This window comes from Oncorhynchus gorbuscha, linkage group LG02 (genome assembly GCF_021184085.1).
Source record: "Oncorhynchus gorbuscha isolate QuinsamMale2020 ecotype Even-year linkage group LG02, OgorEven_v1.0, whole genome shotgun sequence".
Taxonomy (NCBI): Eukaryota; Metazoa; Chordata; class Actinopteri; order Salmoniformes; family Salmonidae; genus Oncorhynchus; species Oncorhynchus gorbuscha.
In genome coordinates, this window is record NC_060174.1 from 44,070,876 (window position 1) to 44,098,439 (window position 27,564).

General features: G+C 46.4%; 1 protein-coding gene across 1 annotated transcript; it reads left to right on the forward strand.

Annotated features, from left to right (window-relative positions):
• Positions 1-25,773, forward strand: tshz3a (teashirt zinc finger homeobox 3a). The gene is made up of 2 exons (XM_046310419.1): positions 1-472; positions 21,226-25,773. The coding sequence occupies exons 1-2, from the start codon at positions 433-435 to the stop codon at positions 24,747-24,749; spliced, it is 3,564 nt and encodes a 1,187-aa protein (XP_046166375.1). The 5' UTR covers positions 1-432; the 3' UTR covers positions 24,750-25,773.
• Positions 25,774-27,564: the final 1,791 nt, after the last annotated feature.

Sequence of the window (27,564 nt, forward strand, 5' to 3'; positions counted from 1 at the left end):
AATTACTAGTCATTTGTTGTTTTCAGTCAATAGATGTAGCCCACACATTGTTGACAGTAAAGAGAATAGGACTGCCTCGTGCCATAATGTCCCTCCCCTCTCGAGGTGTAAAGAGTTAACGGAGCAGTGGGTTTGCCCATTCTCATGTTTTGAGTGACGCGATCATCTATGAGACAAGAGAGGATCCGAGGTGGCCGCGTTTAACGCTGTTGACCACTACAGTCATTGCGCGCGGGGGACGATAGACATTCGCCTTTTTTCGCCCCTGACTTGCTGTGTTTTTCCCGCGGACTTTTCTGTGCTATTTGACAACAATGCTCTTAGTTTTCTTACGGACAATAGTCACTGTGTCGTGTATGAAGGCGTAATCGCGGTGTAGTGGAGCAGCTCGGATTCTACGAGGCCAAAGAACTCTTCTTTGGGAAACCAAACATGCCGCGGCGGAAACAAGAAGCGCCCAAGCGCGCGGCAGGTACGTAGCCCACTACGACAGGAGTGGTTTTATTTGAAGCGATAGCAGCTCAACGATTTGTTGTTCTCAATCTCAAACCTTTGGAGTTCCGTTTTCAGTATTTTTTTCCCCCATAGGAATACTAGTGCATCTACTCGATGTATAGGCTAACTTGATTTGTAATAACACTTTGTAATACGAACCCACTATCCCAGGAGTAGCATACTAGTACTGTAACTGTAGGCCTATCCCTCGAATGTTACCATTTGTTCCCCCTCGTTACAAAGTAGCCATACTATTTGTCACAGTATCACCCACATCCAATGGCTGCCGTCAACTTTCCCCTTCCCATTGTTCCCATGGATAGTTTACTTTCCCGGTAAACGTTAACTTACCTTGGTGGAAGAATTAAAATGTGTGAAAAGTGTTCCGTCTGTAATAGCGAAATGCCCAAGGCGGTGCCAATACTCTGAGTCTCTAGGGGCTTTGAACATTTGATCCAAGCGGCTAACTTTGGAATTGGGAGGTGGACGAATAACTTACGCTTTTGTATTAGTATAAAACAAACAATTGGGTCCAGACGAAGAGATTGTGGACTGAAAGAAGGTATAATCGACAGTTGCCATGTCTGATTTGACAGTTGATTGATTAGCTGTCATCCGCTTTGATCTGTTTCTTCCCGATCTACATCAGGAAATCATTCCCCCATGTTATGCAGCCCCATGACGTCACATTAAAAGCACTTTGAAAGCATCGTGTACCCCCCCCCCCCTGCAATGGTCAAGTGACTCACAAAAAGCAGAGGGGTAAAGTGGTTTCACAGTTTGACACACACACACACACACTACAAACACACATGCACACAAGGGGGGTTGTAAAATGAGAAGTGCACAATGTAATGGAGGGGAGGAATGGTTTTCTCTATTAGACCAGGCAGTCGGGAAGGCTTTGTTTCATGTTTGATTTAATTGTCTCTTCTCTGACAGGCCCATTCATCAATGGCTTTAATGGTCAATCAGAGACAGGCTGAGTGAGTGCTCCCATTCTGTTTAGCCATACGCTGGCCCGGGCTTTTATTTAATCAAAATACCCCTGCCTAATGTACACACTCGCTCAGAGGGAGAGAGGGAGAGCATAAAGAATGTCTGAAAGCTTTCTGATTTCAGAACGAGAAATATTTGTTTCTATAGTTTTTTAAAATCTTTTCTGTCCATTTGTTTTGTCTCTGAGGCAGGATCACGGGATGTTGTAAAATAGACCCATTCTGTGTTTGTTGTGGAAATGTTGGGGAACTTTTAATGTCATTCTTTGTTCATTTATTCTTTATTTTTACCTCCTTTTTGTCAGTGGGTCCCTCCAGCTGCAAGTTATAAAGTTGTCAACTGTTCAGTGGCACACAAAGGGTGATGATGAATTGATTGCAGCACAGAGCATGGTGATGGAGAGAGCAAAGAAAAGGATGACAGATGATGGGCCTTGATTAGGGACTGAGGGGGAAAGCAAGCCCACAGCAACCTTGAGACTTGCATGAAAAATCTCCTCTCTCTCTCTCTCTCTCTCTCTCTCTCTCTCTCTCTCATATTCTCTATATCTCTCACCCGCTGTCCTTCCCCTCCCCCCTCAGCATTTTCCTAGAAAAAGGCGAAGTTTTGCTTGCTTCATTAGACTTCACCTAATTAGCTGGAAAGGCTGATGGAGTCTTGACAGGCTTAATGATTGGAGATGACAAGTCTGTGTGCCCGGCCTCAACCAACCAGGTTTGCCACCACTTTGATGTAATCAAGTTGATATTACACAGTGCCTCCCCTCCCGGCACAGCGCTATCCTTTGGTCGTGCTGTAACTCAATTTTCCGCTGCAGGTGACAAATGGCCGGGCGTACCTGTGTGGGTCAGGTTTGAGTGCTTTTAACAACCAAGGGCAGCCTGACAGGAGAAACGCAAACAGCTGGGGAAGAAACTCCGGATGCATTCACATAGCTTATGATTAGCTTAGGCTGTAGGCCCAGGGGCTATGATGTTTTACATTAAAGCATTCTAGTGAGTGTACTCAGTGTAGTGACTGGGACCTAAAAAGATGGCCACATAAGTTAGCATCCTCACAGTTAGTGGCTCTATTTGGTATGTGTGTGCCTGCGTGGGTACTTGCGTGCGTGGATGTTTTGGTGTGATGTGTTTCTATGAGAGTGCGTTTTATTTTTATTTAAAAATTAAATGTAAAAAAATTCAGGCAGGTTTTGAGTCTCCTACTCAGGCCAGGTTAGTGAAATCAAGCCCCCTGCTCCAATCCGGCCTCCCTGTGCTCCAGTAATCTTTGTGAGCAGTTCCAGTAGCACTGGGAGTTCTGGTTTAGACTGGGCACTACGGCTAGAGGTCTCCTGTTTCTGCAGGGTCAGGCCTATAGCTGCCAGGTCAGCTGTGGCAGCCATCGTGTGTGTGTGTGGGTGGATGGGTGGGTGGGTGGTTTGGATGGCAGGGGTGATGAAAGGAATTGCAACCATAGAGGCCCCAGTGAGGAGTGTCAGTCATAGGCCATCGTTCCTCTGAATTCTTTCATCTCTCTACCTCTCCCCTCCATCTACCCCCTCCACTCCTCATCCCCCCCCCTCCTCATTGTTACTCACAACTGTTGTCGTCACTGCAGCATCTATTATACTGAGACAGAAATGTTCTCAGGTACTGTATATTATCATTACAGCGCACATAGAACAAAAATACTAATTGAAATTGAAACCACATGATTACTTACAAATATGCTTATTGACATATGAATTGCAGAGACCAACAGAAATGTTTTTTGTTTTATATCTGTGGGTGACTGTGTGTGTGTGTTCTATATTTGTCATTAGAGGAATGAGGGGGCATATGGGCTCGTAATTGTTCCACTAACAGGTAGGACTAGACCGTGCAGGTGCGAGTCTCAAGGAAGTTCTTTTTGTAGTTTTGTAGGCAGCGCCACCCATGGCTAATGAAAGTTACTGTGGTTGGATTCCGGCGGGGTTGAGTCATGCCTGTGATCTATGTGTCTGATAAGTGCACACCTAATGAGGTCGCTGCACCTGCCTGCCATGCCATTGAGGAGGGGTGGTTGACTGAGTGTTTCCCATAGGTATTGACAGACACCACCCAGTGTAATGATAACAATGCCACCTTAAACTGGGAGGGAGGGAGAGGTGGAACGGGCTCCTCTTTTTGTGTGTTTTTTTTTTTAACCCCACTTGGCAGATGTCAGACCTTGGGCCGGGCTCCAAAAGAGAAAAGGGAGTGAACCGAATCACAAAAAGAGTAAGCCATCCTCTTCCGGGGCCGAGACGATACCCGTATCACAATACTCGTTAGTAACGTGGCAAGAAAACAAAACACGAAGCGGACTTAACACCTTTAGGAAAACAGCCCTAATGTTGGAAACAAACATTCGATTCTCATTCGGAATCACATTTATTTATTTTCCAAGCTATAGCACACAATATTTCACATGCATCACGTTTTTAAAGGACCAGCTTGATCTGCTTAATTTTTTTTCAAATTTTTGCCATGGAAAAAAATATTGTGCTACTGGCATCTTCATAGCTCTACCCTCCTCAGATCAGGGTTCAGGGCCCTCGTGTATGTGAGTGGAGTAGGCCTACGTAGATACTTTCTAAAAAATAGTCCCGCCATTCGTTGTTGTGATAGATGCAGCTGCGATATGGCAACAATTGGGGCAGTCTTGCTTACGCAAACCCTCAGCTCCCCTCCCAGAGGGCAACGCGTCAGAGCCTAGTGGGATGTGTGGTCTTTTCAGGATACTGAGCCCGCTCTGGTCTTCAGAGGTCCTGAAACCAAATCCAGGAGGAGAATAGCCCGGCCATGCCAAAGAGCCCATTTCCTTTTCAACAGAGTCATTTATCACTGACCCACCCTTCGTTCCTGACACACTGACGTGTGTCATTTATCATACTGGCTTTAGCAGACACACAGGGAGGGAGGGAGAAAGAGAGAGCGAGCAAGAGAATGAAAGAGGAGAGAAGTAGACCGAGAGGGACTGAGAGAAACAAAGAGAGAGGGGGGAAGGAATTGAGAGAGGGGCAGAGTGAGGTATAGTTAGAAAATGAGCAGAAAGAAAGTAACAAAGAGAAACGGCACGGTTTTAAGACTCTCACAACAGTATGGTACTGTACAAAATGCTGGAGAGAAGGTGGTGGGGAGGACGATGACAACTGGAAGGGCTTTTAGATGACAGAGGATTAAGTTACGTGATGTTTTGATGAGTGACAGAATATTCTTCCATGAGTCTCTGGATGTTTGGTTATTGAATATATGATGTGTTTGAGTGTGTGTGAATATGTATATGTGTGTATCCGAATGTGTGTGTAATTTACACCTTGTGTTACGGTGCGTGTTTGCGTGTGTGCAATGGAGTTGGTGTGTGCGACTGATGAGCGGGATGATGGGTATCACTCATGCTAGGCTGGCCTCCAAATGAACCCAAGCTGCTCTGCTATCCTGTGGTCCTAACCAGCACTCCCCAAGAGTAAAAAGCAGATTAATGATGGATACCAGGCTTATAGTGCCATTTATCATGGAGAATATTATTTAGGCTGGCCGTGTAGGGCTGTAACTGGAGAGCAGGACGAGCAGAGTGGAAAGACTTAGACAGACACTCACTGTGTGATGAATGACTGTGCTCTCTGGCGGAGTGTTACTAGACACCCGGGCCACAGCAGTTGGGCCGAATCATATGGCCCAGCTATAGTGGATGATATGACATTTATCCCTCAACTACACTACCCAGATTGCTTTGCCTGGAGGGTTCGGCCCTCTGAAAAAACTTGGTCCCCGTCTTTTATAAGCTAACAATGTGCTTGCAAATCATTTAATGGGAAAATTGTGCCTTGCTTCCTAGGCGTAAAAAAAAGCGATGGTTAGTTTTAATGGATAATCAGTTTGATTAGTGTAGCGTAAATTAGAAATACAATGGACTAGATGTCTGACCAAAACCCTCCCATTTTACTGTGCCCTGTGGAGGTCAGCAGGCTTCTGCTCCTCTGTGCTCCGGGCAGTTACTCCACAATCATGAATAAGAGTACAGTGAGGGGTCAAGGCAAGGTCAGCTCCGCTGCTTCCTCTCTTTTCCACAATTAGAAAAAAGGTTGTTTTGTTTCTCTCTCCCGCCCCACACACATAGACACTGGTGTTGTGATTTATGGTGCCCATCCATCTTAGGTCCCCCCGTCCATCACCTCCTCGTTGCTAGGCGATCATCGCAGCAGCTGTTTGTTGGGAGTGGAGTGGGCCTTGAATGGTTGTCCCTTTGATGTGGTGAGAACATAACATCTGAGAGGGTCTCTCTCTTTCTCCTCAGATTTGTTTGTGTGTGAGAGATCTTTGTCTTTGTACTGTAGCTGGTTGAATGTCAGATTAACCAATATACACTGTGTACAAAACATTAAGAACACCTATGGTTATTGCTGTGACCATATTACCGTCACACCGGCAGTCATGAGACATGACCACAGTAAAACTCTATGTGACCGTTGAGTCACGGTAATCTCCTCTTATGCACTCTGGACATGTTAGTGAACATCAAATACAATTTTATTAGTCACATGAATACAACAGTGGAATGCAGTGGAATGCCTACTTACGAGCCTCTAACCAACAATGCAGTTTCAAAAAAATAGATGGGAATAAGAGATAAAAGTAACAAGTAATTAAAGAGCAGCAGTAAAATAACAATAGCGAGACTATATACAGGGGGTCACCAATACAGAGTCAATGTGCGGGCGCACCGGTTAGTTGAGGTAGCATATACATGTAGGTAGTGTTATTAAAGTGACTATGCGTAGCTGACAACAGAGAGTAGTAATGGGGGGGGGTGTCTGGCTGGCTGGCTGGCTGGGTAGCCATTTGATTAGATGTTCAGGAGTCTTATGGCTTGGGGGTAGAAGCTGTTTAGAAGCCTCTTGGACCTAGAATTGGCGCTCCGGTACTGCTTGCAGGGGGTACCAGTACAGAGTCAATGTGGAGGCTATATACAGGGGGTACCAGTACAGAGTCAATGTGCGGTGGGCACCGCTCTGGTACCGCTTGCCATGCGGTAGCAGAGAGAAGTCTATGACTATGGTGGCTAGAGTCTTTGAGAATTTTTAGGGCCTTCCTCTGACACCGCCTGATATAGAGGTCCTGGATGACAGGACGTACTAGGCCGTTCGCACTACACTCTGTAGTGCCTTGCGGTCGGAGGCAGAGCAGTTGCCATACCAGGCAGTGATGCAACCAGTCAGGATGCTCTCGATGGTGCAGCTGTAGAAGCTTTTGAGGATCTGAGGACCCATGCCAAATCTTTTCAGTCTCCTGAGGGGGAATAGGTTTTGTCGTGCCCTCTTCACGGTCTTGGTGTGCTTGGACCTGTTGGTGATGTAGACACTAAGGAACTTAACTCTCAACCTGCTCCACTGCAGTCCCGTCGATGAGAATGGGGTCGTGCCCTGTCCTCTTTTTCCTGTAGTCCACAATAATCTCCTTTGTCTTGATCATGTTGAGGGAGAGGTTGATGTCCTGGCACTACATGGCCAGGTTTCTGACCACCTCCCTATAGGCTGTCTCGTCATTGTCGGTGATCAGGCCTACCACTGTTGTCATCGGCCAATTTAATGATGGTGTTGGAGTCGTGCCTGGCCGTGCAGTCATGAGTGAACAGGGAGTACAGGAGGGGACTAAGCACGCACCCCTGAGGAGCCCCTGTGTTGAGGATCAGTGTGGCATGTTGTTGCCTACCCTTACCACCTGTGGGTGACCCGTCAGTTGCAGAGGGAGGTGTTTAGTCCCAGGGTCCTTAGCTTATTGATGAGCTTTGAGGGCACTATGGTGTTGAATGCTGAGCTGTAGTCAATGAATAGCATTTTCACATAGGTGTTCCTTTTGTCCAGGTGGGAAAGGTCACTGGAGTGCAATGGAGATTACATCGTCTGTGGATCTGTTGGGGCGGTATACAAATTGGAGTGGGTCCAGGGTTTCTGGGATGATGGTGTTGTGAGCCATAACCAGCCTTTCGAAGCACTTCATGGCTACAGACTTGAGTGCTACGGGTTGGTAGTCATTTAAGCAGGTTACCTTAGTGTTCTTGGGCACAGGGACTATGGTAGTCTGCTTTAAAAAATGTGCATGTCCTTGTAATCTGTATGGCCCTGCGGCCTTGTGAATGTTGGCCTGTTTAAAGGTCTTAATCACATCGGCTGCGTAAAGCATGATCACAAAGTCTTCCGGGAACAGCTGGTGTTCTCATGCATTGTTTCAGTGTTATTTGCCTCGATGCGAGAAAATAAGTAGTTTAGCTTGTCTGGTCGGCTTGTGTCACTGGGCAGCTCTCGGCTGTGCTTCTCTTTTTAGTCTAATGTTTGCAAGCCATGCACATCCGATGAGCGTCAGCTGGTATAGTACGACTCTATCTTAGTCCTGTATTGACGCTTTGCCTGTTTGATGGTTCGTCGGAGGGCATAGCGGGATTTCTTATAAGCTTCCGGGTTATTGTCCCGCTCCTTGAAAGCGGCAGCTTTAGCTCAGTTCGGATGTGGCCTGTAATCCATGGCTTCTGGTTGGGGTATGTACGTACGGTTACTGTTTGGACGACGTCATCGATGCACTTATTGATGAAGCCAATGACGTAGTTAGGAGTATCCAACTCCCTATTGGCCTGGTTCTCGGCACTCTATTGTCCCTCTGTATTTATTTATTTATTTATTTATTTTATTTCCCCTTTCTTTAACCAGGTAGGACAGTCGAGAACAAGTTCTCATTTACAACTGCGACCTGGCCAAGATAAAGCAAAGCAGTGCGACAAGAACAACAACACAGTTACACATACACAAACGTACAGTCAATAACACATAGGAAAGAATCTATGTACAGTGTGTACAAATGTAGGGAGGTAGGCAATAAATAGGCCTCCAACCACTGACATCAATGCAAATACAAACACAATGAAACACAATGAAATGGACAGCCTTTCTAAGGTGGTATAAATGTGTCTGTGTAAATTTAAATAATGATTGTGCCATTATATAATATTCCTTTCTCTGGCGTGCAGAGAGTTGGGCTGTTTAGTTATGAAAAAATGTTACTACAGATTTAACTTGGTTTCCCAAATTAAGTGCTGGGTGTAACTGGTTGCACACCAGTATCTCTACCTGTACATGACCATCTGATCATTTATCACTCCAGTGTTAATCTGCAAAATTGTAATTATTCGCCTACCTCCTCATGCCTTTTGCACACAATGTATATAGACTCTTTTTTTTCTTTTTTTCTACTCTGTTATTGACTTGTTAACTGTTTACTCCATGTAACATGTGTTGTCTGTTCACACTGCTATGCGTTATCTTGGCCAGGTCGCAGTTGTAAAGGAGAACTTGTTCTCAACTAGCCTACCTGGTTAAAAAAAGTGAAATAAAAATTCTAAATAAATTTTAAAAACTGCAGGAACAGGCAGCAAATAACCCGAGTAGGCTACCTGACATGAGTGAAACGAACCACGCGGAAAGTGGCCTCCATTCTCTGTACCTGCACATGTAACCTGCACATGTAACCTTTTATCTTATTTACAATGACGGCCTACCGGGGAACAGTGGGTTAACTGCCTTGTCAGAATTTGACAGATTTGTCAGCTCGAGGATACGATCCAGCAACCTTTCGGTTCCTGGCCCAACGCTCTAACCACTAGGATACCTGCCTAGAGGAGTACCCAACATATATTATGTTTATAATAGGCCATTCTAAATCAAAACTAATTTGACATATTAAAAGTAAAGACAAGATTAACTTGAGAAAATATGATGACTTGATGAGAGAACAGGGTGTGCATAGCCAAATAACATACAGTAGGTCAACTTTGTTAAATGTAGATGTTACAAAGGCTTGTATGGAGATGCTAAACCTGTCTGTTAATCACCGTGAGACCGCCAGTATTTTGCATGACAATAACCGGCTGTCAAAATTTCATGACTGCCACAGCTCTAAGAACACCTTAATAATATTGAGTTGTACCCCTCAATTAATCGGGGTATGGACTCTACAAGGTGTTTTGAAAGCGTTCCATAGGGATGCTGGCTCATGTTGACTCCAATGCTTCCCACAGTTGTGTCAACTTGGCTGGATGTCCTCTGGGTGGTGGACCATTCTTGATACACACAGGAAACTGTTGAGCATGAAAAATCCAGCAGCGTTGCAGTTCTTGACACAAACCAGTGCACCTGGCACCTACTACCATACCCTGTTCAAAGGCACTTAAATCTTTTGTCTAGCCCATTCACCATCTGAATGGCCCACATACACTGACTATACAAATCATTAAGAACACCTGTACTTTCCATGACACACTGACCAGGTGAATCCAGGTGAACACTATGATCCCCTGTTGATGTCACTTGTTAAATTCACTTCAATCAGTGTAGATGAAGGGGAGGAGACGGGTTAAAGAAGGATTTTAAAGCTTTGAGACAGATTGTGTATGTGTGCCATTTAGAGGGTGAATGGGCTAGACAAAAGATTCAAGTGCCTTTTGAATGGGGTATGTTAGTAGGTGCCAGGCACGGCGGTTTGTGTCGAACTGCAACGCTGCTGGGTTTGTGTCGAACTGCAACGCTGCTGGGTTTTTCACGCTCAACAATTTCCATGTGTCAAGAATGGCACCCAACGGAAATCCAGCCAACTTTATACAAGTTAAAGCATTGGAGACAACATGGGCCAGCGCCAATTAATTGAGGCTGTGTTGAGGGCAAAATATCCTTCATTTACACTGATTTGAAGTGGATTTAACAAGACCTCAATAAGTGACCAAGGAATCATAGTGTTCATCTAGTCAGTCTGTCATGGAAAGAGCAGGTGTTCTTAATGTTTTGTACACAGTGTAGCTCAGGTCCTGAAGGTCTGTATACAGCTGCCTGTTGTAGGTCCAGTCATAACGCAACAATGCAGCATTCTGGGAGTACAGTACAGTTTGATCTATCTGCTTTCCCAGTCTCGCTCGCTCTCTCAACATGGTACAGCATTGAGCCTCACCTGGAGCAAGAGGAACCTCTGTTTTTCCCATCTCCTTGAGCACACATCCTGCACTACAATCAGCGGACACAGTGCATTCAATCATTCATTAGGGGGTAGAAAATAGGAACAGAATAGGAGGAACATTGATGTACAGTAATAGACTGCCGGGAGCATCTCTTTTTGAGCGATCAAACACAGCCACATATTAGTAAATCTTTCTCTTATGGTTATGACTTACGGCACTATTTTCTACCATTTCGAGTGTTGGACTATGTTGTCTTACCTCCACTGACGGTTGAGAGAAACTCCACCTGTAGCATGTTACCGACCACCTCGATTCGATCTTATGTAGCAAAATGTTTAATTGTGTTTAAATTTTTTACATTGGATGAAAGTAGAGCGCTAGAAAATCTTACATCATACACAGCAGTTGAAGAACAACTCCTTTGAAAGTTGATAAACTTGTAACCCCACTTTTGAGAAAATGGCCCTTGAATGTTTCTGCATTGTTTATACCCTCTTAAGCATTAGCCCCACCCATCTCTTTAAGGATTCACATGTGAGGCCATGTACTAAACAGAGTGAGTAGTTTAGTAAACAATCAAAGATTTGAAGACTATGAAAGTGGTAAAAGTAGTAGCTTACAATAAGAAACTCCAGGTAAAAATACACTATCTAGCCCTTGCCCAATATCCTAATCTGATTTTGGTGTATTGTCAATGTTGTTCACATTACTGTCTCTGGTATAATAAAATAAAGTAAATAAAATAAAATCTATGTGGATTGGTCACTTATGTCTAGACATGTACTCATGTTTATGAAATAGTATAGATGGCTGTAATCACCCCCAGACACACCTGGCTAACTTGATGTAATCAACTGGCAAAGTGGAGTCTTTTGTTTAGACATGGAGCTAGCTAGCTCAACAATGAACCGGCATAATTCCAACTCTTATTACTACCAATACAAACATTATCATAGCTTTAGTATGAATCTGCAGGTAGCTAAAAGCTAATAAACTAGGTTTTAATGTTAGCTAGCTAACATTAGGCTACAACTAGCAATGCAACTGGTTTTCTGATTCTAATAACATTACTACACAGATCATACACGTAACGTTAGCTAGCTAGCAAGCTAACGTTCACTAGCTAGCTAATAGTATGCTGTAACTTGCAATGAAAATGACTTTGACTTATAATATCTGAAAATGTAGCTAGACTCTTACCTGTATAAATGGATGAACGCTTCACAGCAGACTGGAACCATTTAAACTCCGTTTTTTTTGTAGCGACATCTTGTTTGGCCAGTGTTGTCAAGTCACTCCAGTTCACACTGACAGTGGTGTGTGCAGCAATTACTCCATCTTTTCCAACTGATCTGTCGATAGCACCTGCTAAATTCAGGGCATCCATGCTGTTGAGAATTGTAGCAAAACATTTGTAGTTCTCGATGGCTAATGTTATATCTTTCGAAATTGGCACTGTAGAAAGGGCTATCAACACATACTGAGCAGCTCACCTTATAGACCGAAGCGTGCTACATGGCAGACCAATCCAAACTCATCTCCCAGCATGTCCAGTCCATCCATTATCTCAGCCAATCATGGCTAGTGAGAAGGTTCCTGACTTTTTCTGTGGCTAAACCAACTAGGCTCGTAATTTAACAATTTTATTTGTATTTACAGATTGGAATACACGTTTGTTATTAAGGCACATGAAAGTTCATGTGTTCCAGATTTTGATTTTGATTTAAAACAAAATATATATTTATGTTAAAATGCATCTCCTGTGAAGTAGTGACGTGCGACATATGCCTAGTTTCCTGAAACAAGTCACATTTTTTTCTGACAGAGTATAATTTCACCTCATGCTACTCCCTCCTTCCTAGCAACAGAGGACACGAGGGGAATACCACCACAAGACCAATGAGTGGTTAGCCTAGCATGACAAATGTTAAGGAATGAAGACATTTAATTTTACTTTCCCCACTGATCTTCGGACATTTTGATAGAACCAAACAAGACTGTTTTGGTATGGAATTATTCAAATCTATTTTAAAGCCTGGAGTCAGTCGACTGCTGGGAAACTGGAACTAGTGGAAGTCTGTGGTTTGCGGTTGTGTGATTTTTAGGCTGTGGTGACTTACTTCCTGGAGGTTCTAAGTGTTATTTAAGGCTCCTTCCTGTAAGTAAGGCCCCCCTGCCGAGGCACTGTATTGCTTTAAGAGCAAGAGGGCCCAGTTAAAGAACAAATGTCCGGAATAAGAAACACCACAGCTGGGTAGTGAGGCCCTGCTTAACCCTCTCCACTCTCAGTACCCTTACTGTGATCTCTGATCATACTGTAGAGTGTTGTTCACTACCACCTCGTGATCCTCTAAGGATGTTGCCACTTTGAAGCATATCTTAACATTTTTCAGACTTGCCTCCTATTTTTCTAGTTACCCTAAAAGCAGTCTATTGGGACAGGAGAGATTTATCCACGGTTTGGATTAGTTTAAATAGCCGCCCTGCTATAACTACCTATTGTTAGCCAATTCTCACCAAAAGCAATGTGTGGGATAGAGGCAGGCTCATCATGTTCAATGAATGAATCCATTCTCTTCTCCCTTATTCCTCCTCCGTTTTTAACTCTAGCTAGCTGTTTTAGCTGGCCAAACCCTGGCCCTCCTATCTGTGGAACTGTTATTGTTACGTGGTACAGTAGCAGAACGAGATAGGAAAGGGATGCCATCATTAAGCTATGAATAGCCATTAGCCACATTTGCTTCGGTGCCAGCTATGATAGCCTAAGTCTGTCGCTTTAGGCTAGTTGGTGGTTGGACCACCGACAAATATAACACTCTCCTTCTTTTACTCCTTTTGATTTCTCCTTCCTCTCCCTCTTTTCAGCTGTTCTGTGGTCAGCTCCTGTAGCTAGCTGTAAGCTGCTATGTCATTCAGTGGTTGAAGTGCAGACTCTGGTAGTAGTGTCTTGATTACACATCCTGTTTACCCCAGTGTTGTGTGTGATTTGGCTCCCAGCTCTACTGGCTGTTTCCCCGTCTGTGTGGAGGCTGAGTGAGGTGATCACTGGGCAATGCAGGGAGCTGAGGGCGAACAGATCCACCCTTACCGTTCTTAAAAGCTGATTACTTCAGGATGCATGTTTTTGTTTTCGTTCATATATTTCTTTTCAGTTGAAGCTTTCACCTTTTCTCGTGTCTTGCTTCCATCACTCACCAGCCTTTCCCGGACAGGGTGCGAGTCCTGCCTTTGACTAAACGATTACTGATGATGTACTAGGGTGTACCATCTACCATCAGAAGAGAGGGCCTGGTCTCACTTTTGGTGTATAGTCCCAGTGCCTGTTCATCCCATGTTTCTTCCCTGTTCCTGATCGTCGGAACACTCTTAGAAGAAAAAGGTGCTAGCTAGAACCACAAAGGGTTCTTTAGATGGTTCCATGTCAAATCTTATACCTCCACAAATAGCTAGCTATTTTTATTTATTTCACCTTTATTTGTTAATTCTCCATCCAGGTGTATTGCTAATAATCCAGCATTCTTCTCAGAATGAACCCAACACACCCATCACATTTCATTAGAGTGATAAATCACCTCTGTTGTCAGTCAAGCTTGGGAGAATAATTGGATGGTGGTTGTCACCCACGGTGATGGATGATCAGTCATTGGGGATCAAATTAACAGATAGTGCTCAGATGTAATGACTGTTTTGCATTTTAAATTGCCTGGGAGCGTTGACTGCTGGTCGTCCGTTTTTATTGCGATGCCCTTTCAGCCCACATTTTAGCCTTGCTGTCTAGACTTTAGACTAGACTAGGAGATTGGAATTATGTTCTTAATATTTTTTAAACATAGGGTTAGGGTTTTTGTGTTAGGAAAGGCTTACCAAAATGACACACACCAGAAGTAGTCATATACAGCAAGAACAAAGGTTGAAAGGAATATGTGAAGCATGTTCACGGTGGGTCATTGATCAAGACTATAAGAGCGAACTAAGGACTTCTCTTTCAACCTGCCTGCTAATGCCAGAGTCATAACCTCAGTGATTGAACCCGACATCTGTGACCAGCTGCTCTGGATACAAACACATTAACGTGGCCACCTCATCCTGACTGTATTTCCTCCTTCAAATTAGACACTCACACGAACACCATCCGGAGATCGGAGGAGAGAAAAAAACCTAAGACTGAGATATCTCCCCTGCTGGTTTGTCCGCCGAGCTGTGAGAGATTTACCTCCTCAGAACCCCCCCCCCCCCCTCACATTATCATAATTGTGTCCAGGACATGAGGCCAGGGAAGTGATCATGTCATTTTATTTACACCCAGCTTGGCCCTCTTTACGAGCGGTGTGCCAGGCCCTGCCAAGCGCACGGGGCCCAGTGACATCTTTTGATCAGGGCTGTCGCAGAAGATCAGCGGAGACTGGCAGGTAATGGATACCCAGTGACAAACTAAATCTACGGGCAGGATGGGAGACTAGACCGCACCTGCCAGGTCCCTATTAGACGGGCCCTTTCAGTGGGGCTGCCTGCCTGCCTGCTGACACCCACCGCCCCCAGGGCCAACATCAGACCACCGCCCAGCCGCCCTGAGATTAAGTGTTAGCACAGGATATGGGGGTTATTCCAGCGATGCCATTTTTGTTTAGACTGGATGTGTTTGTGAGTGTAAAGGGATTAGTGATTTGAAGTGTGTGTGTGTGTGTGTGTGTGTGTGTGTGTGTGTGTGTGTGTGTGTGTGTGTGTGTGTGTGTGTGTGTGGATGCTCACCTGTCATAAGTATACAGGATGCTCACCTGTGGTCCTTCTGTAGCTCAGTTGGTAGAGCATGGCGCTTGTAACGCCAGAATGGGTCATCCTGTCCACCCATAGAATGTATGCACACATGACTGTAAGTCGCTTTGGATAAAAGCAAAATGGCATATATATATATATTATAATATATTATAATATACAGGATGCTCACCTGTCATAAGTATACAGGATGCTCACCTGTCATAAGCTACAGGATGCTCACCTGTCATAAGTATACAGGATGCTCACCTGTCATAAGTATACAGGATGCTCACCTGTCATAAGTATACAGGATGCTACCTGTCAGGATCTCACCTGTCTCACCTGTATACAGGATGCTCACCTGTCATGGTATACAGGATGCTCACCTGTCATAAGCTACAGGATGCTCACCTGTCATAAGTATACAGGATGCTCACCTGTCATAAGTATACAGGATGCTCACCTGTCATAAGACCACTCACCTGTCATAAGTATAGATGCTCACCTGTCATAAGTATACAGGATGCTCACCTGTCATGTAAGGATGCTCACCTGTCATAAGTATAAGGATGCGTCACTCACCTGTCATAAATACAGGATGCTCACCTATATTATATATGCTATATCATAAGTATAAGGATGCTCACCTGTCATAAGTATACAGGATGCTCACCTGTCATAGGATGCTCATACAGGATGCTCACCTGTCATAAGTATACAGGATGCTCACCTGTCATAAGTATACAGGATGCTCACCTGTCATAAGTATACAGGATGCTCACCTGTCATAAGTATACAGGATGCTCACCTGTCATAAGTATACAGGATGCTCAGGATGCTCACCTGTCATAAGTATACAGGATGCTCACCTGTCATAAGTATACAGGATGCTCACCTGTCATAAGTATACAGGATGCTCACCTGTCATAAGTATACAGGATGCTCACCTGTCATAAGTATACAGGATGCTCACCTGTCATAAGTATACAGGATGCTCACCTGTCATAAGTATATGCAGGATGCTCACCTGTCATAAGTATACAGGATGCTCACCTGTCATAAGTATACAGGATGCTCACCTGTCATAAGTATACAGGATGCTCACCTGTCATAAGTATACAGGATGCTCACCTGTCATAAGTATACAGGATGCTCACCTGTCATAAGTATACAGGATGCTCACCTGTCATAAGAACATCTTTGCTCATAGGTTGGATGCTCACCTGTCATAAGTATACAGGATGCTCACCTGTCATAAGTATACAGGATGCTCACCTGTCATAAGTATAAGGATGCTCACCTGTCATAAGTATACAGGATGCTCACCTGTCATAAGGGACAGGATGCTCACCTGTCATAAGATGGATGCTCACCTGTCATAAGTATACAAGATGCATGTGTCCCACCTGTCAGCTGTGACAGGATGCTCACCTGTCATAAGGGATGCTCACCCAGGATGCTCACCTGTCAAGTGGGGGATGCTCACCTGTCATAAGTATACAGGATGCTCACCTGTCACTGCTCACCTGTCATAGACAGGATGCTCACCTGTCTGAGGGATGCTCACTGTCCAGGATGCTCACCTGTCATAAGATACAGGATGCTCACCTGTCATAAGTATACAGGATGCTCACCTGTCATAAGTATACAGGATGCTCACCTGTCATAAGTATACAGGATGCTCACCTGTCATAAGTATACAGGATGCTCACCTGTCATAAGTATACAGGATGCTCACCTGTCATAAGTATACAGGATGCTCACCTGTCATAAGTATACAGGATGCTCACCTGTCATAAGTATACAGGATGTGTTGCTCACCTGTCATAAGTTACTCAATGCTCACCTGTCATAAGTATACAGGATGCTCACCTGTCTGTATACAGGATGCTCACCTGTCATAAGTAAAGGATGTCACCTGTCATGATACAGGATGCCTGTCATAAGTATGGATGTTTTGCCTAACAGGATGCTCACCTGTCATAAGCCTGCTCACAAAAGGGATGCTCACCTTCTAGTCTGCTCACCTGTCATAAGTATACTCACCTGTCATAAGTATACAGGATGCTCACCTGTCATTGGTAATGCTCACCTGTCATAAGGGATGCTCACCTGTCATAAGTTAGGATGCTCACTTTAAGAAAGGATGCTCACCTGTCATAAGTAACAGGATGCTCACCTGTCAAATAGGATGCTTACCTGTCATAAATCATATGCTCACCTGTCATAAGTATACAGGATGCTCACCTGTCATAAGTATATGCAGGATGACCTGTCATAAGTATACAGGATGCTCACCTGTCATAAGTATACAGGATGCTCCCTGTCATGTCTGGATGCTCCCTGTCTGTCTGATGCTCACCTGTCATAAGTGGATGCTCCCTGTCTGTCTGGATGCTCACCTGTCCCTGCTCACCTGTCTGTGGATGTCCCTGTCATGTCTGGATGCTCACCTGTCTGTCTGGATGCTGTGTCCCTGTCTGTCTGTTGTTTTTTTTGTGGGGGGGATCTATATAATGAAGTGGGCAGAAAGGGAAGGGGCAAAGGGAGGAGGCTGGTGATGTGTCCTTCACCAAGACATTTGTCCCACTTAGCTGTGACAGTGTGTGGGGACCCTAGTGGGGGAGGGTCTGTCACTACAGGGGACCGTCACTCTCTGAAGACGGGAGGGGGGGTGCTGAGGGAGGGTCACTGTCCCCTGTGATCGGTCAGGGCCAGGCACCCAGAAAACGTACACACCTGTCTAAGGTGAGCCGTGGGCGCACACATGCAAAGTGACAGGTCGCTGATGTGTTGCCATCGTCTCTTACTCAACCTCGCACTCTGATGTCTGTTTCTCTCTGAGGAAATGTCTCTGATGTCCTGTGTATGTGTGTTTTGCCTAACACCAAGCACCTGTTAGCCTGCTCCAAAAGGCACTTCTAGTCTGTCTGTGATACTCATCACCATTGGTAATCTCATGTGCCTCACTTCCATTTAGTTGACTTTGAAAGGTGTCGATCTAACATTTTAAATAGTCTTATCATAAATCATATTTCCCTTTATTAGCAATGAGTGGAAATCCTGTGTGTGTCCCTGTCTGTCTGTGTGTGTCCCTGTCTGTCTGTGTGTGTCCCTGTCTGTCTGTGTGTGTCCCTGTCTGTCTGTGTGTGTCCCTGTCTGTCTGTGTGTGTCCCTGTCTGTCTGTGTGTGTCCCTGTCTGTCTGTGTGTGTCCCTGTCTGTCTGTGTGTGTCCCTGTCTGTCTGTGTGTGTCCCTGTCTGTCTGTGTGTGTGTCCCTGTCTGTCTGTGTGTGTGTGTGTCCCTGTCTGTCTGTGTGTGTGTGTGTGTCCCTGTCTGTGTCCCTGTCTGTCTGTCTGTGTCCCTGTCTGTCTGTGTCTGTCTGTCTGTGTCTCTGTCTGTGTGTGTCCCTGTCTGTCTGTGTGTGTCCCTGTCTGTGTGTGTGTCCCTGTCTGTGTGTCCCTGTCTGTGTGTGTGTGTCCATGTCTGTCTGTGTGTCTCTGTCTGTGTGTGTCTGTCTGTCCCTGTCTGTCTGTGTGTGTCCCCGTCTGTGTGTGTGTGTCCCTGTCTGTCTGTGTGTCCCTGTCTGTCTGTGTGTCCCTGTCTGTCTGTCCCTGTCTGTCTGTGTGTCCCTGTCTGTCTGTGTGTCCCTGTCTGTCTGTGTGTCCCTGTCTGTCTGTGTGTCCCTGTCTGTCTGTGTGTCCCTGTCTGTCTGTGTGTCTGTCTGTCTGTGTGTCCCTGTCTGTGTGTCCCTGTCTGTGTCTGTGTGTCCCTGTCTGTGTCTGTGTGTGTGTCCCTGTCTGTCTGTGTGTGTGTCCCTGTCTGTCTGTGTGTGTCCCTGTCTGTCTGTGTGTGTCCCTGTCTGTCTGTGTGTGTCCCTGTCTGTCTGTGTGTGTCCCTGTCTGTCTGTGTGTGTCCCTGTCTGTCTGTGTGTGTCCCTGTCTGTCTGTCTGTGTGTGTGTGTGTCCCTGTCTGTCTGTGTGTGTCCTGTCTGTGTGTGTCTCTGTCTGTGTGTGTCTCTGTCTGTGTTTGTGTCCCTGTGTGTGTGGAGACGGACAGACAGACAAGAGTTGAAGAGGCGTCAGACATATTAACTGACAGATGGAGGTTGATCCAACTCATTTATTACCCCAGAGGAGAATGCCACAGCACGATTGAGCTTCATTAATTTCCGATTTAGCTTTCATTTCAAGCTGTTGCGCCCTGAGATAAATAAAATGGCACATTGTGTTTTTGCCAAGATATTGTTTTTTGTTTTACCCCACCATAAACAAAGTAAAGGAGAGAGTAGAGGAGAATCAGCTAGTTATATGTGTGGCTGGGGTAGTATATAAACACAGGCTTGTCTGGGAGGAAAATAACACCTTAATGGTTGATGAGGTGAAATGGGATGACTGTCATTTCTCAACTCGGCTTTCACTCGCCTCCCGCACAGATGGCTCATTTATCCCTGCGAGTCCTCAGGCGCCCGTAGTAGAGAAACTTTCTCTCCAATAGTTCAACTAACACCCTGTGTGGGAAAGATGGGTCAGTCTGTGCACATCTGAGGGTTGGAATTAAGATAAGTGACTGGTTGATTTTAACGATTCACTTGGAGTCCAGTACAAATAGGAAGAAACCATATACACTGAGTGTACATACCTTTAGGAACACCTGCTCTTTTCCATGAGACTGACTAGGTGAATCGAGTTGAAAGCTATGAACCGTTATTTATGTCACATGTAGATGAAGGGGAGGAGACGGGTTAAAGAAGGATTTTTAAGCCTTGAGCCAATTGAGACATGGATTGTGCATGTGCTGTTCAGAGGGTGAATGGGCAAGACAAAAGATTTAAGCGCCTTTGAACAGGGTATGGTAGTAGGTGCCAGGCGCACCGGTTTGTGTCAAGAACTGCAACACTGCTGGGTTTTGTCACGCTCAACAGTTTCCCGTGTGTATCAAGAATGGTCCACCACCCAAAGGAGGTCTAGCCAAACCGTGGGAAACAGTGGCGTCAATATGGGCCAGCCTCCAGGTGGAACACTTTCAACACCTTTTAGTCCATGCCCCAACGGATTGAGGCTGTGCCGAGGGCAAAAGGGGGTGCAACGCTATATTAGGATGGTGCTCTTAATGTTTTGTACACTGAGTGTGTTCAAACCTTCCTAATATTGAGTTGCAGCCCCTTTGCCCTCAGAACAGCATGAGTTTGTCAAATGGACTCTAAAAGGTGTCAAAAGCGTTCCACAGGGATGCTGGCCCATGTTCACTCCAATGCTTTTCAGGTGTCAAGTTGGTTGGATGTCCTTTGGGTGGTGGGCCGTGCTTGATACCAGTGGAGGTTGCTGAGGAGAAGATGGCTCATAATAACGGCTGCAACGGAGCTCATGGAATGAAATCAAATGCATAGAAACCTTGTGTTTGATACTATTCCGCTCCAGCCATTACCACGAGCCCGTTCTCCCCAATTAAGGTGCCACCAAACTCCTGTGCTTGATACACACGGGAAACTGTTGAGTGGGAAAAACCCAGCCGCGTTGCAGTTCTTGACACAAACCACTGCACCCGTCACCTACTACCATACCCTGTTCAAAGGCACTTCAATATTTTGCCTTGCCCATTCACCCTCTGAATGGCACACACACAATCCATGTCTCAATTGTCTCGAGGCTGAAAAATCCTTGTTTATTCTGTCTCCTCCCCTTCATCTACACTGATTGAAGTGGATTTAACAAGTGACATCAATAAGGGATCATAGCTTTCACCTGGTCAGTCAATGTCATGGAAACATCAGGGTTCTTAATGTTTTGTATACTCAGTGAATATCTATATTATTTCCATGTAACAATTGTCATGCTTTCCACCAAGTCCTCCAACCAGGGGAGAGGGTAGTTCAATAAAAGAAAAAAAGTTATCAGATATTATTCAATTAATAGAATTAGTCAGTGTGTTCAGTGGCCTTCATATAACACACCCTTCTCTTCTGTTTCCCCTCCAGCCTACTCTCCAGAGGAGTTGGAGGAGATGAAGGAGCATGCGATGGAGGAGGTGGAAGAAGAGGGCGTGGACTTTCAAGAGGACGGAGAGAGCTCAGAAAAGGACCTCACCATAGAGCCACTGGGTGACCGGGACTCCATTGTTGGGGCCGAGCTCTCTGCTCAGGAGATGGACATTGAATCACACGTGAGCGATGCCAGCGACCCCTTGTCAGACTTTGAGACCACCTCTGTCGACGCCGAGGAGAGGCCTGTCAAAGAGCCTCTGAACGGAGCAGGGGTGAGGCTGGACACTCCCTTGGCGCTGGACACTCCCTTGGCGCTGGACACTCCCTTGGCGCTGGACACTCCCTTGGCGCTGGACACTCCCTTGGCGCTGGACACTCCCTTGGCGCTGGACACTCCCTTGGCGCTGGACACTCCCTTGGCGCTGGACACTCCCTTGGCGCTGGACACCCTGGAACAGATGAAGACCATCTACTCCAGCTTCCTGACCAACACCTATTGGTCGCCCCTGAACTTTAACCCCACCCCAACGCCAACTCAGACACTGACACATGTGGAGAAGCCACCGCGGACTAGCAGCTCTAGCAGCAGCAGTAGCAGCAGCAGTAGTTATGACTGGCACCAGTCTGCAGTGGCTAAGTCCCTGCAGCAGCAGGCCTCTCAGAGCCGCCACCACCCTCATCCCTCAGAGCCCAGTCTCTTCAGCACAGTGCAGCTCCATAGACAGAACCCCAGATTGTACGGCAACATCTTCACCGGGGCCAGCAAGTTCCGTTGCAAGGGCTGCAGTGCTGCCTACGACACCCTGGTGGAGCTCACTGTGCACATGAACGACACGGGCCATTACCGCGATGACAATCATGAGAGGGGAGCCAATGGGGCCAAGGGGCACTGGTCCAAGCCTCGCAAGCGCTCCCTGCTGGAGATGGAAGGCAAGGAGGATGCTGCGAAGGTGCTGAAGTGCATGTACTGTGGCCACTCCTTCGAGTCCCTGCAGGACCTGAGCGTCCACATGATCAAGACCAAACACTACCAGAAAGTGCCTCTGAAGGAGCCACTGGCCCCTGTGGCAGCCAAAATGATCTCAAGGAAGAGAGGCCCACTCTCTGGGAGCCTGGACCTCCCTGGCTCCCCAAGCTCAAGAGAGGTGACCCCCAAACCCAAAGCATCCCTGAGTGGTGACCCCAACGACCCCTCCCACAAGGTCTCCAACCCCTATATCACCCCCAGCAACCGCTTCGGCCACCAGAACGGCGCCAGCTATGCGTGGCAGTTCGAATCGCGCAAGTCCCAGATCCTCAAGTGCATGGAGTGCGGAAGTTCCCACAATACCCTGCAGGAGCTGACCGCCCACATGATGGTGACGGGTCACTTCCTCCGGGTCACCAATGGCAACCCCCCCAGCAAGAGAGGAGGCAGGCCTGTCCCAGAGGCTGCCTCCCCCAGCTCTGTACAGGCCACACACCCCACACAGGAGGGGGTTCAGTCAATCCCATTGGCTCCTACATTCTCCCCCCCTCCACCCTCTGCCGTTTCAGCCCTGGCCATCTCCCCTCCTCTCAAAGACATTAAGAAAGAGGAGATGGAGGACGAGGACATGGTCAGCCATGACAAGGTTTCGAACGGGGATGAGGAGGTGGAGGAGAAGTTTCACAACTCCACGAAGTATAACTATCTGACCGAGGAGGACCTGAAGGAGAGCCCCAAGGGCGGCTTCGACATTCTCAAGTCCCTGGAGAACACAGTGACTTCGGCCATCAACAAAGCCCAGAGTGGCAACCCCAGCTGCGGGGGATACCCCAGTATCCACGCTGCATATCAGTTCCCCAACTCCCTGAAGCTGCCCCAGGGTAGTGCTGAGAAGAGCTCCCCTCGCACGTACCTATTCACTGGAGGAGAGGGGGTGCTCTCTTCCCTCAGCAAGAGCCAGCCCCTGATCTCCCCACCGGCTAGTCAGAGCTACCCCCTCCCCCACCTCAACAACTTCCAGGCCATTGAGGAGCTGGTTAAGAAGGTGACTGAGAAAGTGGCCAAAGTGGAGCGGAGGGTAAAGAGAGAGGTGTCCCCCAAGAGAGAGGTGTCCCCCAAGAGAGAGGTGTCCCCCAAGAGAGAGGTGTCCCCCAAGAGAGAGGTGTCCCCCAAGAGAGAGGTGTCCCCCAAGAGAGAGGTGTCCCCCAAGAGAGACGCTGCAGAGTCAACTGGAGCAGAGTCCCTGCTTCGAGAGTGGAGGGCGGTGACTCCGGCTAACAGTGACAGTAGCCATAGCGACAGAGCCTCGCCGTCTGCGAGAGCGAGCAGGAGAAAAACGGTTCCGTTGCCTGCCTCTGCTCTGAGCTGCAGCACAGCCTTCATAACAGGCCACGCCCCTCTGGAGCAGCCCTTCGTTAACCCTTTAAGTGCTCTTCAATCTGTGATGAATGTCCACCTGGGGAAGGCAGCCAAGCCCACCCTGCCCAGCCAGGACCCTCTCAGTCTGCTGTCCAGGCTGAGCCAGAGTATGGCCGAGAGGGCTGCCGTGGCCTCCTCTCCCACGCACACCAAGAGACACCCAGAGCCTGTGGCTTGTCGCGGCATAAGTCAGTCCAATGATGACCAGCCCATGGACCTGACAAAAGGGAAGCGTGATCGAGGGGGCTCTATGGGCTCTGACCCTCTGACTCCCTCATCCACAGCCTCCTCAGTCTCCCCTTCCTCAATGGTGACCCCTGCTAAAATGACAGTGGTCTCTCCCTTCACATCCAGCAGCCCGTTACATGAAAACGCTCTGTCGGACATCTCCGACATGCTGAGGAACCTGACGCAATCAGCACACCACGTCTCCAAGCCCCCCTCCAGGACGCGGATCACAGAGCGGGTCACAGATGTAGTGGGCTCTACCACCCAAGAGGAGGCTGAGGGGTCCATGGCCAATAAGAGGAAGGGCCGTCAGTCCAACTGGAACCCCCAGCACCTGCTTCTCCTACAGGCCCAGTTCTCTTCCAGCCTCAGGCCGACATCCGAGGGCAAGTACATCATGTCCGACCTGAGCCCCCAGGAGAGGATGCACGTGTCCCGCTTCACGGGCCTCTCAATGACCACCATCAGTCACTGGCTGGCCAACGTCAAGTACCAGCTGAGGAGAACCGGCAGGACGAAGTTCCTCAAGAACCTGGACTCAGGCCAGCCGGTGTTCTTCTGCAGCGAGTGCGCTTCACAGATCCGGACCCCCGCTGCCTACATTTGCCACCTGGAGGCCCACCTGGGCTTCAGACTGAAGGACCTGGCCAAGCTCTCCCCCAAACAGACCCTGAGGGACTCCTCGAAAGGTGGGTCTGATGAACTGCCCCTCCTGGACCCTTTCCTCTTCTCTTCTGCACCCTCTTCTCAGTCACAAGAGGAGGGCAGTGGGACTGTGTATCGGTGCCAGCTGTGTATCCGTAAGTTTGCCAGTAAGCATGCCATCAAGCTCCACCTCAGCAAGAGCCATGGGAAGTCCCCAGAGGACCATCTCCTGTATGTCTCTGGGATGGGGAAACACTAGAAGTAGAATTGACATTTCATTATAGAAACACTTGAGTGCTCCCAGCATTGGACATACTGGAATATAAGTTGTTAAAAAAAAGAGAACTTAAAAAGAAACTTAAAAGAAAACAGTTGAAGGTGTGACAAAAGTAACTACTGTTAAGTGTCAGCACAACATGTTTACATTCATGGCCTATGCTTGTCTGTATTTTTCTCCATTTCAAAATATGTTAATTTCACATGTTGAAGATCATGAATATTCAGCTTTTAAAGGGATAGTTCGCCCAATTACTAATTTACATATTTTTCCTTACCTTTTACCACAAGTTGTCTATTGGCCAGGAGTGACCACGATACAAACTTTAGATTTGTTTTCATCTCTGAAGATAAGGACACATTTAAGTAATTTTGTATTTTGGGTGAACTCTCCATTTGTAAAATATAGTAATTTGAGATTTATTATATTGTAATGTAGTTATTTTTACATTTTTGTGAAGTTTATTGGAATTTGTTGACTCTTTGAACTGTATGTATGTATGTACTAACAAGTGAACAGTTCAAAACTAGTTTGATACTCCAGTTTTTAGTTGGCTTTTGTCACCTTAAGCGGGGTTTGCAGATGAAGCATTTCTACTCTGAGATCAGCCATGAACCTGGGAGTGCTCTTCGGGAGAATTAGCCAAACAAATAAATTACATTGTACTAGCCAGTAATATCACATTTTATATACAGTTTGTGTTGCAGGTTTTGTCGACTCTGCAGTATTGCTTATCATCATGTCAGGGGCCCTCAAACCACGTCTATGTACAAATGTACATACAGTATATAGGCTAACCACTTTCTTGTTTAAGTTATGCATACTTGTTATATTTCCTAATTTAAGAGGACTATGACTATCCACTGGTGCAGAGCCTTTGAAGAAGACAGAAATGACATTGTTTTGCACAATAGTTTTATAAATGTTATTTGATAAGAAAATATATAAAATTGAACTTTGTTCATGCTCTGTTGCTTCTATTATTAAACTGACTTGAAGTGCTGCACACAACTGTTTTGTATTTCTTAAAATATCACAAATGCTTATTACACCTCTTATTGTATTGTTACCAGGTCCCAAACACACCCCAGCACGACAAAACAGATTCGGCATCCACAAAACACACTTAGTTACTGCAGAGCCTTCAGCCCTGTCTAGGCTCTGTAATGTCTGCACAGGCACAGTCCTACCAAACACAAACTGTAGTGTGTGTGGCTAAGAGACAGTGTGTTGCACCGAGACGTCTGCCAGGTGGTGCTGCATGTCAACCACCAGATGTTCCTGAAACAAGCCACTGGAGGAGAGTGCAACAGCAGGCAGAGTGGGCTGATTACCACCGGGGCTTCAATGCCATCATCATGAGGCAGCCAGGGACAGAGGCAGAGAGGAGCTGGCATATCGCCGGTTTAATGTTGATATCCCTCGGCAGACGTGCATATGATGCTCACACCCAGCCTCCAACTGTATAGTTGTATACCTAAACCGCTGGAACGGGAACCTTTTAAACAGACTTTTGAAACACTCCTATTCTGTCTCAAGGGCATGAATTACTGTGACATTGCAACAGGCTAACTGCTCGATCACACTGTGTCCTTGAGGCCATGGAGAAAGTGAACGTACTTGCACAAGATCTCTTAGTTAGCCAAATAATGAGTTTTTTTATTGTCCTTTGTAATATCAATTTATTTTAATGTAGATGCAATGCTACATTGACAAGCCATAAAATCTTCATTTATTGGTCTAAAAGAAGCAATCTGAGGTTGAGGTTGACTTGGTTACTATGGTGACTGATGCAGTTGCCCAGACTCTAACCCCTGTTCTCTCACCAAGGACAGTCGGCTCAAGCAGCACACCATTTACTCTCTTAAATCTCATCATCTCGCTTCAGTTCCTCTCACCCGGGAACACATTAATTAACACACACACTGTGCCCTGACCCCGTCTTCTCACACAAACTCATTACCGCCTCAAACTGCTCCCAGCTCCGTCTCAGACGTTTGGGATATGTTGCACTAACGTTGCACAAGAATCTTGTGATCAGTCACTTCAGATTAGCCGAATAAAGCCTTTAGCTAACAAAGGCTGAACATTGAAAGATGGGGCGTAACATATAAGTCATTGATTATCGTATAGTTCAGTAGTTGATTATAATTCAACTGACAACATTGTGGTGTGGAATATACTACTACAGCGTGAACATAGACCTTTATATTATGACAAAGGTATAGACCTAAATCAGTGTTTTGATTTTTTTGTCATATGTGTATCCCTTATCTGACGGGTGAGTGAATTGTATGGACACCTTGGGAAAGATGGCTAAGATGGTTTAGGGCGAAGATAAGACAGTTTACATTATGGGGGTTAATGAGGAGCTTGAGGGAAAGCCCTAAATGGTTTGACTTCTGCTTGAATGAGCATTAAAACAGACAGTTGGCGAGGATAAGCAACTGCCTTCGCCCCTTAGACTAAATTTAAAAAGACCCTTGAAAAGCAACATTTCCGTGTGTCAGGGGGTTGAGTGGAATGCTTATAGATGGTTTTTAGTGTAGTAATTCAGATGAGATGTATTTTCTTTGTCTCGAGGAACCCCGAGCTGGGTGAAGGGATGGGCAGTGCTGCGCCTCACTGATCTCAAAACAAAGTCACTCAGCGTCGGGCAGGCGGGCAGAGAGACGGAGAGACAGAGAGGGAGAAATGAGTCCCCTCATCCCCTCTCCTCCTCCAGAGGCCCATCAGCTCTTGTCATCTCTCTAATGAATATCAGTTAAATTGCTCTGTGTGTATCTGACGAGTCGGG

Excerpts from the sequence above, each read along its gene's own strand:
- tshz3a (XM_046310419.1), top strand. The coding sequence starts at position 433 with ATGCCGCGGCGGAAACAAGAAGCGCCCAAGCGCGCGGCAG. Across the intron at positions 473-21,225 it reads AGCGCCCAAGCGCGCGGCAG|CCTACTCTCCAGAGGAGTTG; the intron begins GTACGTAGCCCA and ends TTTCCCCTCCAG.